This window comes from Rattus rattus, chromosome 9 (assembly GCF_011064425.1).
Source record: "Rattus rattus isolate New Zealand chromosome 9, Rrattus_CSIRO_v1, whole genome shotgun sequence".
NCBI classification, from domain to species: Eukaryota; Metazoa; Chordata; class Mammalia; order Rodentia; family Muridae; genus Rattus; species Rattus rattus.
This window is the reverse complement of record NC_046162.1, coordinates 47284843-47299768: the sequence shown is the minus strand read 5'-3', so window position 1 is coordinate 47299768 and position 14926 is coordinate 47284843. Positions and strand designations below refer to the sequence as shown.

Here is a 14926-nt window from a genome sequence, read left to right as displayed (position 1 = left end):
TCAGCATGACTGCTGGGAAGTCAAACTACAATGAGCAAGACAGACTTGATCAGCTGACCCTGTGTTCACAGCTGTCCTCACTCCTGGGACAGACCCAGAAGCGACTGGTACTGACTTACAGTTTTTTCAGGGGTTCTGAGAGGAACTAAGTAATTCTCTCAGCTTGTGACATGATTTAGTTCCATTTGGGTCTACCTGGAAAAGTGCCCATTGTGAGGATTTCTGGTCGCAGCTGTGGGAATGACCCAGCTAATATATGACCTTGTGCACAGGGAACAAATAGGCAATGGTGGGGGTGGGGGGGCACGGGAGCTGAAAGGCTCAGAGGCCTTTTAGAACAAGCACCCTCAAATGGCAGATGGCAAAACAAATTCGGGGAAGGGTCAAGCTATACCCAAGGGTCAATGTTCAATAAATTACAAAGCCACCAAGGACTGAGGTGACAGCCCCCTGAGGGAGAGGATCTTCTTGTACTGAGAGATTTACTGCTGCAGCAGTGGAGAGTGACATCCTTTTGCTGTCCCTTCCTGCTTTCTTCATTGACCCAGAACTAGAATCACCAACTTGAGGGCATAGCTGGTGTCTGGGGAAGGAGCCCCAGGAACATAGGAAGCAGTGGGTTGGAAGCAGCTATACAAACTGGAGATCTGGGGCTATGACTTCCAAGGCATAAAAACCTCATTTTAAAACTAAGGAAATCCTAGGGCCCATCCATTTGATAGAACACTCAGCAGGAAAAGGGGACCCTCTACTGACACGCACGACAACATGTCTGATCCAGAAGGTGGTATCAGTGTGACTCCATTTACATGGTGTTGTAGAAAAAGGCAAAATTATAGGGACAGAACATTGAACTGGCTGCTAGATCCGGGGTGGGAAAAGAGGAATTGACAAGGTGATATGCTTATCTTGGTTGTGGTTGAGAAGACGAGTCATGGTAAGGATCATAGAACTGCATTCCTTGAAAGGGCGAGTTGTACTGTATTTTAATCACCTCAATTACCTTGAAAAGGGAGGTGGAGAGATGCTGTGTGGCATGGGAACAACTTTGGCAATGAAGGGGTCTCCAGTCTAAGCCATCAGGAGCTGACCGGCTTCCCTACTTCAAGTCTGTAAAATGCCCTTCTTAGCTTCCTAGTAACAGCAGGTCTCCAGACTCCTGTTTAACTCCTTCTTGTCAAGTCTACTCACAGATGGGGAACAAACCCCCAAACAAGCCAAGGTCTTTTGACACCTTTTGAATTTTATGGCTTGTATTTCCATGAAGGGGCTTTGGCTTAACCAAGATTCTCATGCACCCATCCACTACCCTGATAATTGGGTGGATTCCACAGAGGGAATGCACAGAAACGAACCCCTGTCACAAATTTGGATACTTTGCCTCAGCTATTAATCAACCATTGCAGAGATCCTCCCGAGTCAACAGGGTCTTGTGTGGAGGTAGAAAGGTGGCCCCCATAGCAGAGACAGCCTAAGGGCTGCCATTCACATCCTTCAAATGGCCCCTGCACTGTGAGACTGTTCAAAGGTACTAGAAAATAATGAAGGGTAACGAGTATCTCTTCCTGGAGGTTGCCATGGCAACTAACCCATTTTTGAACATCATTCATTTTAGAGGTTTTTTTTTTTTTTTAAATCAGGGTTTTGCAGACAAAGCTTAAGTGCATTGGCACTCCTAGTCGGGGGCAGGTAGAAAGGGCTGTTGCTGCTCTCAGCCTGGACAATGGATGCTCGCCCACTCTAAATAAACCCTGCCAGATCCTCTCAGAACCTATGCACTGGCGTGTTCACAAAAGCAAGGTAACGGGGATGGGAATAGCTAAGTGGTAGAGCACTGGCCTAGACACATGACTCTTGGTTGGGTATCCAGCACTGCATGGAGACCAAGGACCACAACAACAGCTTGAATACTCAACTCAGTATGCACTTTCAGGTTCTTGCACATTGTCATCTTCTCGGTTTCATCTCCTGGGTACAGTGAGGGTAGTTGGGACACGTGACTCTACCACGATCACAGTTCTGGGCATCACTTCCTGGCACCCACCTCCTCTATGCTCTTATCCTCCCTATTTGTAGTATAAGGAAACATACTGGAAACCAACTGCAGCCATTTCTGAAATTGAGCTTGGTGTGAACTGAGATTTGGTAGTCAGGAGACTCGGATCTCCCTGCTGTGCCAAGATCTCTTAGCACAGTTAATACTTTAAGAATCCCAGTGTGTGGGGGGGTGGAAAATGTATTGTTTCCTCTGTCCAGAAGGGTCAAAACACATGTCTACCCGGAGGTGGAGTGAGCTGGGGGTGCCCTCCTAGACACATGGCTAGGTCCAGCACTCGGCACCCAGTTCCAAGCATTAACTGAGAGCATTTATGAGTATGAAAATGAACAGATGCCCGTGAACCAGCACACAGGCACATAAACCAGGTGCACATGAACCCACACAGAGCTGGTACCACTGAGAACTCAAACGGGCCTGGTATCAGAGAGGGAGAGCCAAGTGCATCTCAGGAAGGAGTGGATCATACAGAACGTCTGAGGGTTTCTTTGCATCACAGAGCCGTAGGCTGTCTTCAGATGAGAGATCAGAGATTGCCTGTCTCTAACAAAACTCTTAATGAATGATCAATGGAAAGAAGGGGACAAAAGAAGGAAAATGTATACATGGATAGATTAAAAAGGAAGTGAGGGGACAACAAAAAAGAGAATGGCCTCTCATGGAATCGGCTCATATCAGCCAACTTCAGTTATGCTGGAGGAAGTGACATCTCAGGGGACTCTGAATGTCCTAGGCGGGGTGGCAAGGGAACAAAGTCATGAGCCACACTGTGATACCCAAAACCCCTGTGTATGACAAGACTTGGAACTTGACCATCACTCACAAATCAGGTTGCTAAGCCACAAAGCAAATTACCACTAGCACCCATTTTCTTTAATAAAGAAATCAAGAAATAATGTCCTAATATCAGAGGCTGGTGTCACGGGGTCCATGCTGAGCACAGGTTGGTGAAATGTCCTCATGGTGGCTTTTATGGTTGAGATGTTTCAGTAAGGAAAGTGACAGTGCTTAGTTTGCTTTAGTGTATTAGGCATCTTGCTAACAACCATGAGAGATGGTTCTGTGAATGGGCTGCCCAAAGGTCCAAGATTAGTAAGCTATCCGCGATAAGCATGTGAGATGGCAAGATGGGAGTGGCGCTCAGAGGATTCTGCCCTTTGAGTAGACAGGTCAAATACAAAGTCATCTGTGGGAAAGATGAGGAAAAATGCCCCCCACCCCGCACAAGTTCCCAGCTAGAACTCACCCCAACCCCACTCACTGTGTGACGACCCAACGTTCCTATGCTTCCTGGGTGGCAACCACCTACAGCCATGAGACTCTGCACTACTGACCAATGACAGTAAGGGGGACAGCAGTTCCTACTCCATTGTGCACATCCACAGCTAGAGCCATTCTAGAGAATAACCAAATGCCTGTAGTCAGCACGGGAGAGCATACTGGTCAAGGCTGTCATAGTGATGAGGGGCGGGGGCATGTGTCAAACAAGACTTTGTGGGGCTCCACCCCCAAAGCCTTTGATCATGCATATAGCTGTCTGAGGACTTGGGACAATATCCTCTATTGAGTCTGGAAAGGGCTGTCTGGATGAGGTGTGGAGTTTCCTCCTTGAGAAAGAGGTTGGGGGAAAGGTAGATTGGGACTTCGTGGTAGACTTTACAGTCAATGCCAGATCTGGAATCTGAAACTGATGGGAGCTATGATCTGGTTGTGCCAACTGAGGTAGTTCCATTCTGACCTCTCCGGATTTGGGTTGGGAAGAAACTCCACCATTCTTGAGGGAGATGAAAAAAATAGATGTGGGCTCCTACAAAGCAAAGGGGGAAGCAAAGGGAGGACTAAAAAATGTTGTGGAACAGGATGCGGACTTCACTTTCCCTCCTGTCCTCGATCCTGATCCTGACATTGTTTGGAGACAGAGACACCACCCCCTTCCCCTTCCATGGTCCTGGAGATGACAATCCCGATAGAGGACAGGCCTTGGATACATGGGGCACAGGTGTGTGATGGCCACCCCTGTGGAACTCAGCTGGGACCCCAGGGTTCTAGCCTCAGTTGGTTCTCAGAGTGACAAGCACAGCATGGGGGTTGGAGGGGAGGCTCCAGTCTTCGAGGTGAAGTTGGGGCTGTGGGTCCATCATTATGGCCTGGGAATATTGGGGAGCCCCTGGCTGGGCCCTCCTTCGGGAATCACTCTCTTTTCCTCCTTTTCCCTGGATAGATTAGCAGGTAATAGGGCAGATACAGCCCTTCTCCATGGGATCCCCAGCCCCTCTCCTCAGCAGGACCCCCAGGACCATACAGTCACTTCTAGATCTCCATGTCCACTGGGCGAATGTTGCCTGTTTTGTGCTCTCTGACCCATAGCTCTCTGTCTTTGGCTGGGTCCACTTTTCGCAGCAGTTGGTCCACAGGCTCGACTGTCTGCAAGGGGACACAGAGGAAGGGTCACTGTCAGAGGTGGCAGCTGAACTGGGATGTCTCCTGTGTCCCATGCTGCTGCAGTTGGAGAGCCACCTCGGATCATCCTTTCTAGAAGGTTCCAGGGCCCCACGGAGGTGGTGTGAAAGTGAGAATGTGCAGAGTGCTGTGAGAGGCAGAGCTAATCTGCAGACCCCAGGCCTGGAGAAGAGGGCAGGCTGTCCTAAAGATGACCCCTTCCTTCATCTGTCCTCCATGGGCAAATAGAATGGCCCCTGGGCACCCATCATCACTTTAGAAGTTGTGTATTTGGCTTGCTTTCTAAAGTAAATTCACATGGGAGATGAATGTATGTATTTAGCTATCTTAACCATTGTAGGACAGGAGGAAACGTATAACTGTGATCCCAGTACTGGGGAAACTGAGGCAGGAAGATCACCCATTCAAGGCCAGATATGGTCTAAAACCAAACCAAGCCAATGTAGCCCCATCCCCCGCCCGCCCATCTTTGGTGGTAGCCCCCAGAAGAACCTGCTCTAGGAATGGATTATATCGACCTCTGGGATAATCACACCGAGCCTGTCCTGCTAGCCTCCTGCTAGTGCAAAGGTGGGGAACTCACGCTTTGGTTGAACATGTCTGTCTCGTGCCGCAGCTGTGTGTACTGGCACAGATGTTGTCGGATCATCTCCACCCTCTCCACCTCCAGCCGCTCCAGCTCCTGCCAAGGGAGAAAAGACCAGAGGCCCCTGAGCACATCCCTAACAGGGGGACCTCCCCAAGCAGATGTCAGACCACCATGTATCCTATACACAAGGCCCTGGCTGGGGACCCCCAGCCTATCTGACTCTCCAGGCTCTGATGAAGAAGCAGCCAGTCTCTAGGGTGAAGATGAAGGTCATGGGTGTGGCCCTGCCAGCTCAGTGTGGAGCTCTCCACAAGCAGAGTATCTGATTATTCCCACTAGGACTCAGAGAGAGGTTCTACAATGAGTTGTCCCCATTGGCCCGAGTGTCATGGAGCTATAGGAAGAGCAGCATTTAAGCTGGATCTGTGGTGGAGTAATGGGCTGTGTGCCAGAGCTCTCAGCCTGTCAAGCACCCTGGCTTCTACACGAGCCTAGTGCTATGGGGCAATGACGACTGGGCAGGGAGCAAAGCAGGCTGTGAATGTGGTAGCCACTGTCAAGGGGAATAGCAGAGAGGGCTTGTCGTTGGTTCCGTGACTTTAGGGGATTAAGCTGTTATTCTGTGGGTAACTAGGTCACCGCCAGGTGATTAACCTGAAAGGGAGGTAAAGAAGGGGGCTTAATTAGAAGATTAACAGAGGAGAGGAAAGCCAGGACACTGGCTCTGAAGGAGGCTGCTAATCCTCCTAGGTGGGCTAGCACCTGGAGAAAGAAGCTGGTTAGGGGACGGGCAGGGTGGCTTTGGACACTGGGATGATAAGATAAACAGTGGGCGTGATGCTGTCCCCTTCTCCCTCCTGGTCCAAGTACCTACTGTCCTGCTCAGGCACATTCTGGCCACAAAGGAGAGATGACAGACCCTTAATAAGGCGTGTACAGGATAGCATGCAGGGTGTGCCACCACAGTCTCCCATTGCAGCCTCTCTGAAGCACCCCAGCTGCCCCATTCGGGTGTCTCATAAGGACCCCTTTGTCAAGGACCTGAGGGGTGTGTGTGTGTGTGTGTGTGTGTGTGTGTGTGTGTGTGTGTGTGTGTGTGTGTGTGTTGGGGATAGACTGTTAGCTTTCCACTGCTTCTCTAGTTATCCCAGTAGGGCCATGGTTCTAAGATGAGGAAATCCCTGGTGGACCCTGACCTCTCAGTGCTCAGACAAAGGGGAGTAGAGTAAGACCTGGCCTTTGCTGAGTTCATAGAGCAAAGCAAGCTAGAGCACGGACCTGAATTTATGGTTGGTACAGATTGAGGGCTGGACCCCAGTGCTTGGAAGGACCCAATGACCGTCTCTGCTGTTACCCCACCCCATCTTTCCATGGACACTGTCCCCTGCCCAGGGCTGCTTGTGTCTTAGCCTCTTTACTACATGCACATACATCTCTGGTCACATACCAGGGTGGTCGTCACCATCTCTTCAAACCACTTGGACTGGGCCTGGTTGTAGAGGTCCACACAGCGCATGAGATCATCTCCTGGGAAAAGCCAACAGTCACCATCACGCCCTGTTACAGGCCACCCTGTCTCCACCATGGCCGCCTTATTCTGCCTGTGCTCATGGTTACGGCTGTTCCTCTCACGGTGGTCATCGCAAAGTCAGGGTATGAAGGGGGGAGGAGAGAAGGGAGTAGACAAAAGAGGCAAAACCCAGGAGACAAACCTTGACATGCCGATCTGAACTCCATCGGAGGCCCCAAGAATATAGGCAGGGGGTTTCTCATCAAGAGACTACACATGACTCTGGATGCCACAGTGTACATCTGTAATCTCAGCACTTCGGGAGCCCAAGGCACTAGGACTGAAAGCTCACCAGTCTGGGTAACTTAGGGGTGTAGTTAAGTGTTAAGAATGTTTGCCTGGTATATGCAAGACCCAGGTAGACTGTCTAATATCTTGTGTCTCCCCAAAGAGAGAATTTTGCAAGTCACACACACACACACACACACACACACACACACACACACACACACACACACTTGCATGCCCCAGTGTGATAGAAGTGGGACAGCATTCTGAATCCCAACACAGCAGTCACAGCTCATTCACTGTGCAGTACTGGTACTAAGCCAAACACTAGAGCAGGGGCAGACAAGTGGGAGCCTTGGGAAACTGAGTCAGGCTGACTCAGAGGGAAGCGTTCATGCAGCATTCTGTCTCGCAACAGCAATCGCGACACATGACCAACTACAGCTCCATGGCTACTGTGCACTTCCTGTAGTGACATTATAGGGACATGTGCATCTCAGACATGTTTGGAATTAGAACGAAAACGAACTATGGGGTAACTACAAGATATTATTAGTAAGGATGCTGGCACCGAGAGCCTTGCCACATGAAAACACAGTTGGCATATCAATGACATCAAGCAAGCATGGGAATGGGTGGCAACTGCAGGACTTCAGGATGTGTCCTGGACTTGCTGAACCAGAATCAAACCTGTGTTGAGGAATGTGTCAGAGGAGCAGACACTAACCATGCTGCCTTGTGTAAGTGTGGCCCTGGTGAGAATTGGGCATCATGGTTTCTGCTCCTGTTGGGAGAAGGTTGTGCGCCAACCCCCAGAGCCAAGTGACTCAGTCTAATCTATCTACAGGATATTCTAGGAATTCTCAGAATTGAATTTAGCCATTTAAACAGATCCAGAGTCATTCTTTTGACATAAGTCTTACTCATATGCCTGATGGTGGCAAATTGGGGGAAAGCAGGGAGACTTGTGTAGCTCAAGACCACCTCAGCGTTCTCACATCCCACCCTCATAGCTATACCATGACTCCTGTACCTTGGGGGACAGCCGTGCAATGTGTTTTCTTCATTTCATCTCTGTCCAAGGCCAATGACTACCCCTTTGGTTCTAGGAGCATTAGCCAGAGGAAAGAGCACCGAGCATCTCTTGTCACTGTATCTCCACCACAACCATGCTTGCCTCAGGGTGAAGCCAGCATTCTGCCCTGTGATCGTACACTGTGAGGCTCCTGGTACCCTGTATGTCCATCCTAACATTGAGAACATGTTTCAGGAATGTCTGTGGGGGAAAGGTGTTTCTTTTCCAGGACAGCCTGAGAAATGGAGACTAGACCTTTTCTCAAAACATTAGTTGAGAAAGTGGATTCTGGAACCAGAATGCCAGAGCTGCCAGCCTGGATCCACCCTATAAGCTGCATGACTTTGGGCATGCCCACTAATCTGTCCTTGCCTCAGTTTCTCCTTCTGACAGGTATGACAGTTGTAGCTTTAAAGAGTCATTGTGAAGTCATGTGTGCAGAGTGCTTGGAATGGAGGCAGAGACTAGACAGACAGCAAGAGATTCCTCATGGTGGGGATGGTGGCTTAAAGTCAGAACCCTGGAGGATCAAGACACCGTCCTCCCAGTAGCACTGTGAGAGATGAGGGAGGAGTAGAAAAGGAACAGGAGGAGGAGACATCAGCACTTCCAGATGGAGGCCTCTAAGTCTGCCTTCCCCAAACCCTAGACACTGCAGAGAGAACAAGGCCACTATACAGAGAACCCTCAGCAGAAACCAGGCAAGTTAAACACACACACACACACACACACACACACACACACACACACAGAGACACAGACACACACACATACACACACACGCACACATATAGACACACACACACACCACACACACACATATATACATGCACATGCACATGCGCACACACACACATACACACACCCCCTCTCTTTCTTTTTCACCTTTAAAGAACAAAAGTAAAAGACAAGTGATAACCACAGGAAAATACTTGCAATTCAGATGACCAAGGATGAATGAATCTCCCTAAAGCCTACCCGAGCTATGAATCAGCCACTAAGACACAGAATTCAACAAGAAACTCAGGAAGTATTGGAGTTCCTCCACTCAAGGGGGAGGGGAGGTTAAAAAATATTCTGTATTTTCAGAATGCTCAACCCTCTTACAGAGAAGTACAAAGTAATAGCAAAACCTATTATTAATTTTTTTTTTACCAGCACACCAGTGATTCTAAGTTTGATTATAGGCAGTGCTGCCAAGCGTTCCAGGAAGAGGTATTCATAGGTGAGAGCCGTGGCGGCCTCTCTGGAAAGCAGCTTGGAAATACCTGTCAAAATGAATGAAACCTTCTGACCCAGCATCTTCCTTCTTTCCCTATGAGGATCTGGGCTTACATATGCGGAGGGGTACAGTTCCAGTAACAAACTCAGTATCTCTGGTCCCCGGCAAACAATCTGGAGCTATCGCAAGGTCCTAAACGTCTATCCAAGGAACGATGGAGGAAGTCTGCATACAATCGTCAGGGCTGCAGCTATAGTGCAGGAGGAGTGCGCTCGCCTCGTAGGTGTAAGGTCCTGCGTTCCCTCACCAGCACCACCATAAAATACAGCAATAAAAATAAAAGTGTCTGATCTGCATGAATGGATGTCTAAAGCAGTTTAGAGGGAATGAGATGGGGGCTATTTCTAAGACATATTAATCGAAAGAGAAGCTGGAAGATAGAGTATAATATGATCTAGTTTATATGAATTCAGAAAATTGCTTGGGGATTATTTCTAGTGAATAGCACGGCATGCTCTTGGGCATGGATGGAACCGGTTGCCATAGACTGCTGTTGCTGTATAGCTCTGTTTTGTAATTTAATGAATTAATTTGGATACATGCCTTCCCTATTAGGCCCCCCTTCCAATTTACAATAAACATGTCTGGAATTGATGAAAATGTTTCTGGACCCAGGATGTGTTATTATGTATCCAGTGTTTGTCAACTTACTTCTATCCCAGTTTACATGTTCTAAGGTGGCGACTTTGTTCTACGGTGATAAGAGATTGCAGCAGGCTCATCAGAGATTAAAAGGAAGGATATCTAAAGACCTCCCAGCCCTCACTGCACAACACAAGTCTTAAAAGCCAGAGGCTGATTGATGTGCTGCTCTTCTGTGGCGGAGACTTGGCATCTTTGAGAAAGTTGTTACATTTCTTGTCTCTAAGGGTCTTTTTCTTTCCGCCTTGTGTATCAGCTAATTGTTACCACTAGGTGGCAGCAGAAACCTGCTCACGGGAGCCCCCGTGGGCCAATTCTAAACTATGGATGCTTTTAAAACCAATGCTGGCCTCTGTACTCTGGGCAGGAGCTCACTTCCACAGTATAACTAACTCCCTGGGGAGGTGGAGCATCCCTGGACATGGTGCAGGAAGGAGACATGAGGAACACTTCAACGGGGAAGATGGGATGGACCGTGCCAACGGAAAGCTACACCCTACCCCTGCGCTGGTGTAGTCAGGACAATGGCTCACCGGCCTGAGTGGACTTCCTCCGCGCCTTCTTGATGTCCTCCTCAGTCTTGTTGCTCAACTTGATCTCCAGCTGCTGGGTCTTCATCTCCAGGTCTTTCTGCCGCTCTGTGAGGGCTTTGCGGGCCTGGAGTGGGGAACAGCGCAGCCCAGAGAAGCTGTTCATAAAACTGCAGCCAGGCTTCAGGTCCAGCCACTCTCCTACCAGTCTCTCATCTTCCCTGCTTGTGTGGGTGATGCTACATCAGTGTCAATGATGGCACCCTGGTGTGGAGGGGCTAGAGGGCTGGCACCTGGCATGGATGGGCTAGAGGGCTGGCACCTGGCATGGAGGGGCTAGAGGGCTGGCACCTGGCATAGAGGGGCTAGAGTGCTAACACCTGGCATGGAGGGGCTAGAGGGCTGTCATCTAGCTGGGTTTTCCTTGTCTGCCCTCTTCCAACCACATCTGCATGTGACCAGTCAGTCCCTGAAGCCATGTTGCCTCCAGAGCATTTGCCTACACCGGGACCCTAAAACCACTGTCTCTGAGGCTGGAGAGACGGTTCAGTGGTTAAGGACACTGGTCCTTGCAGCTGACACAGCGCTTGATTCTCAGTCCCGATGTGGTGGCTCTGAATCATCCGTAACTCCAGTTCCAGAGGATTTGGTGACCTCTTCTAATCTTAAAGGGCACCAGGCAAGCAGATGGTGCAGACATACATTTGAGTGAAATACTCATACATATAAAATAAATATAATAAATAAATCTAAAAGGCTGAAAATAAAACACTGTCTTTCAGGGTTGGAAGGGACCATAAAGTCAACTGAGTTTCCTCCTGGCAGGGGACACTAGGCTTGAGTACCAACTTACTTATCTCACAGCCTGAGCCCTTATTGGGCCTGTATCATCATCACCATTATCATCACCACCACCACCATCATCATCATCATCATCCACTCAGTCTATGGTGGAGATGTAGCCATGTTTTGGGCACCTGGTTTGGTTTGCCCTTCCCGTTCTATAGGGCTCCAAGTCAGGCCACTCTGTCCCTCCAGGGCTGACCACCTGCAGCACCCAAAAGTGAGGCCCAGACACAGTAGCCATGTGAGTAGCTGTGGCATATCTGACTTGGTGTTCACAGAAGGAGGGGTTGCCTTGACCCGTGTGCCCAATACAGCTCCCACTTGACCTGCAGTGTCTCCTTGCTCCCACTTGTCCTTGGGAGAGTCGTCCAAGTGTCCTGAGGTACTAACCTGCCTGCCACACGGTTGGATGGGGTCCCCACCACGCCAGCGTACAGAGAAAGCGATACCTATCCTGCCCTAGACGTCCCCAGCTGTCCACCAGCTGGGTGCCCTGGCCTCTCACCTTCTCCACTGAGGCATAGCGGCTGGCCAGCTGCTTACGGAGGTCAGCGATGTGGTGGTCACACTTTTTCATGTCCTTCTTGAAGTTCTCTCGGAAGTTCATCAGGGGTTTCTCCACCTCGCTGTGGAGCTGTGAAGGAGGGCAGAGCGAGCACGGTCAGTGCCAAGGTACTAGCTGTGCTAGCATAGGAACGAGACCTACCACCTTCTGCAGAGGCCAGGCACTGAGTGCTTTAGCCCCTGACCTATTTCTCCAGCCCGTATACTACGGACTTCTTAAAACCAATACGTTCTATTTAAAAACATTGCTTTGGTAGGGGGTTTGGTTGTTTGCTTTTTTGTTTTTTGTTGTTGTCTTTTATTTATTTATTTATTTATTTATTTATTTATTTATTTATTTATTTTTTTTTTAGATTCATGAGATTCATTCTTAGCTCTGAAATCTTGGCTTCGTGCATGGCATCAGCGATCTTTCCTGAAAGTGTTTCTGGGGATGAATGGTCTGTCTGGTCTGGACCAGTGGGTCTGGGCTACAGGTTCCAAAGAGAAAAGTAATTCCAAGTTGGAAATGATTTCTGTAACTGTCTGGTCTAGGCGCTTCCAAGTGGTGAATGATCACAGTTGTGAAATCAACTTAGTGGGTCAGGACCAGGTTTTTGTTTTTGTTTTGTTTTTTTTTTTTTTTTGAGATAATAGATCCAACATGGGAAGAAAAAATATTAGGGTACATTTTAGGCAGAATAAGAGTAATGTGTCATGAAGCGCCTGCTTTGATTACCTGCATGCGTCTCTCTGAGGAGGTATGGGCGCGGGTATGGACATGTGCTTGGTGACCATGTACGAATGCCTCTCGTGCACGGTTGGGCAAGGTGAAAGCCGGGTTGGAACGCTTCGTTTCACATATGGCCATGGCACTGTGGGGCTGCCAAGTAACCCGCCCGAGCTCACAAAGCCTGTTAGTGACAGTGCTGGGCACACACACCTCGCGCCCACAGATCGGCCCATGCACACTCGCCCCTACTGCATGCTTGGGCCTCCTTTGATCAGCAGGGAAGTGTCTGTGCTCCCTTCTTCCACTGGGGCCTTTCTAACTGCCTCCCAAAAGTCCGAGCGCCTTTCTTGTGATTGCCGTTGCCATTAGCACCGGCTTGAGGTGGGAGACTGGGGAAGCTGGAGAGCCTGCCAGGGTGCAATCCCATTTCTTAAAGGGCTTTTACCCCCGACTCTGAGCATTCGGATGGAGAAGAATTTCAATAAACCTTCTTGGAGCTGACATAAAACAGGCTTTGTGCCTCTGGAATCATATTCTTCAAGGTTGACGAATCGATCCTCAGGGTCCCGTTCCTCTTAAGAAATCACCGTGCCACCGTTAGGCGGCTACTGGGGTGGTCTGCAGTCACCAACACACCCAGGCCAGAAGCTGAAGAAGTGCTGGTGGTGTAAAATCTGCCCTATTTGTGCACCCTTTCTCCATGAGCTGTCCTTAGTGCTGGAGTCTGTGTGCCTGTGAACCTTGCTTAAAATGGCCCCCGTGTTTGGGAAATCAGCCTGCAGCCACCATTGGCATTCCTTGCGAGGGAGGGCGGAAGCTTCCTCAGCTAGGGTCTTTCCCTTGTGCTGGGGACAAACCCATTAGCCTCTTGCCTCTGATTGGTGGCCTCTGCCTCCACCTCAGGCAGGAACAACATCTCTTCTGGGAGCTGGGACAGGAGGAGGGAGGCCTTGGAAGGAAGCTACTCATGAACCATGGCTTAAAATAACCCGCAGCTTCATCTGCAGCGCTGAAAGTGGCAGTTCAGGGAGCTCCCTCCTCACGGGGGCTCCCGTGCCAATGTGCTGGGGAAGGGCTTGGTCGTATGAGGGTGAGCAGCTCTTGTGAGCTGGGAAATGTCGCTCCTCACCAGGCATGGCGGGAAGCATGGCAGCTCTGTGTCAGGCACTCACACCCTTCAGAAGCCGGGAGCAGCACAGTTCCCTGCACAGTTCTCCCGTGGTCTGAGCCTTTGAGTCAGTCATTCTACTGTGTACATCACACAGCGAGGGCTAGGTAGGGTGACATAGTCCTGTCCTTCAAGGGTGTGCATGCGAGGGACCCCCGAGCGACGGAATTGCAATGACACATGGGAACAGTGTCGGAAAGAGGGTTAGCTATCGTGGAAGCTTCAGGAGGGAACCGTGCCTTGGAAGGATATTAGCATCAAACGACAAAGTTGGTAAACATGGGGACTCAGGGTGGTCAGACCCAAGAACACGGAGTACTCAGGGCTGCCGTGGTGGACTGGCCGGTGACGGCAGGAGTTGGAGGGAAGAAAAGGTCAGGCCAAGATACTGGGCGACACTCCCAAAGGCCTCTCTTCCTTTAAAAGGAGGGCATGTTAATGGGCAAACCTATTAGTCACTCACGCTTTAGTGCGAATCACCTCACTGAGACATTTAGTTTGGTTTTCACTTAGGAGGAGGTAAGAGCCTGAGAGGGAATGTGGAGATGTAAGCTAAGAAGAGAAAAGAGATTCATTTGGAAATCCTGAGGCAAAGCAGAGCCGAAAGACTTGGGGCCAGGAGGAGAGGCTGTGGTCCCTTCAATACAGGTCCTCTTGTGGTGGTGACCCCTAACCATAATATTATTTTCGTTGCTACTTCGTCACTGTCATTTTGCTACTGTTTTGAGTCGGGAGGTGAACATCTGTGTTTCTGATGGTCTTAGGTAACACTGTGAGAAGGTTGTTCAATCCCCAAAGGGGTTGGGGCCCTCGGGTTGAGAACGGCTGCTCGATTTGCTCATTTCTTCTGAAGGTGTCTATTAAGCATCCCGTAAGGTCTTCAGTGTACACCCTAGTGAACAGGACAGAATCAGGCATGGACTCAAAACGGTCTGGGCCGTTTGGAAGCAGATGAAAGGAGTGGGACATTCAGAAGTTCTGCAGCAACGAATAAGTTTTAAAACTTCTTCCCTTGGCCATAGCCCAGTGCTCCCAGACACAGAGCTGACTGCCCTGCCAATCGGTGAAATTGACAAGGAAAGGCTATGATTCACCTCAGTGAACCAGGGGTTGTCCACTCTTACCACACAGGCCCCGGGCTGCCTCCCATGGCTCCTAAGAGCTCACCGTGAGCTGCTTGTTAAAATAGCCATGATTTAAAAAG

At 49.6% G+C, this 14926-nt stretch overlaps 1 protein-coding gene across 4 annotated transcripts in view; it reads right to left on the bottom strand.

The window, feature by feature from the left end:
• Positions 1-3803: 3803 nt before the first annotated feature.
• The window catches only part of Gas7 (growth arrest specific 7), a 227564-nt gene continuing 216441 nt past the window's right edge, over positions 3804-14926 (bottom strand). For all 4 annotated transcript variants that reach the window (XM_032913742.1, XM_032913743.1, XM_032913744.1 and 1 more), the window contains 5 exons: positions 11784-11912; positions 10436-10559; positions 6553-6632; positions 5100-5198; positions 3804-4480 (listed from right to left, as the gene is read on the bottom strand). In XM_032913742.1, coding sequence (XP_032769633.1) covers positions 4367-4480; positions 5100-5198; positions 6553-6632; positions 10436-10559; positions 11784-11912 — 546 coding nt within the window. In that variant the 3' untranslated portion in view covers positions 3804-4366. The remainder of the gene's footprint in view (positions 4481-5099; positions 5199-6552; positions 6633-10435; positions 10560-11783; positions 11913-14926) is intronic.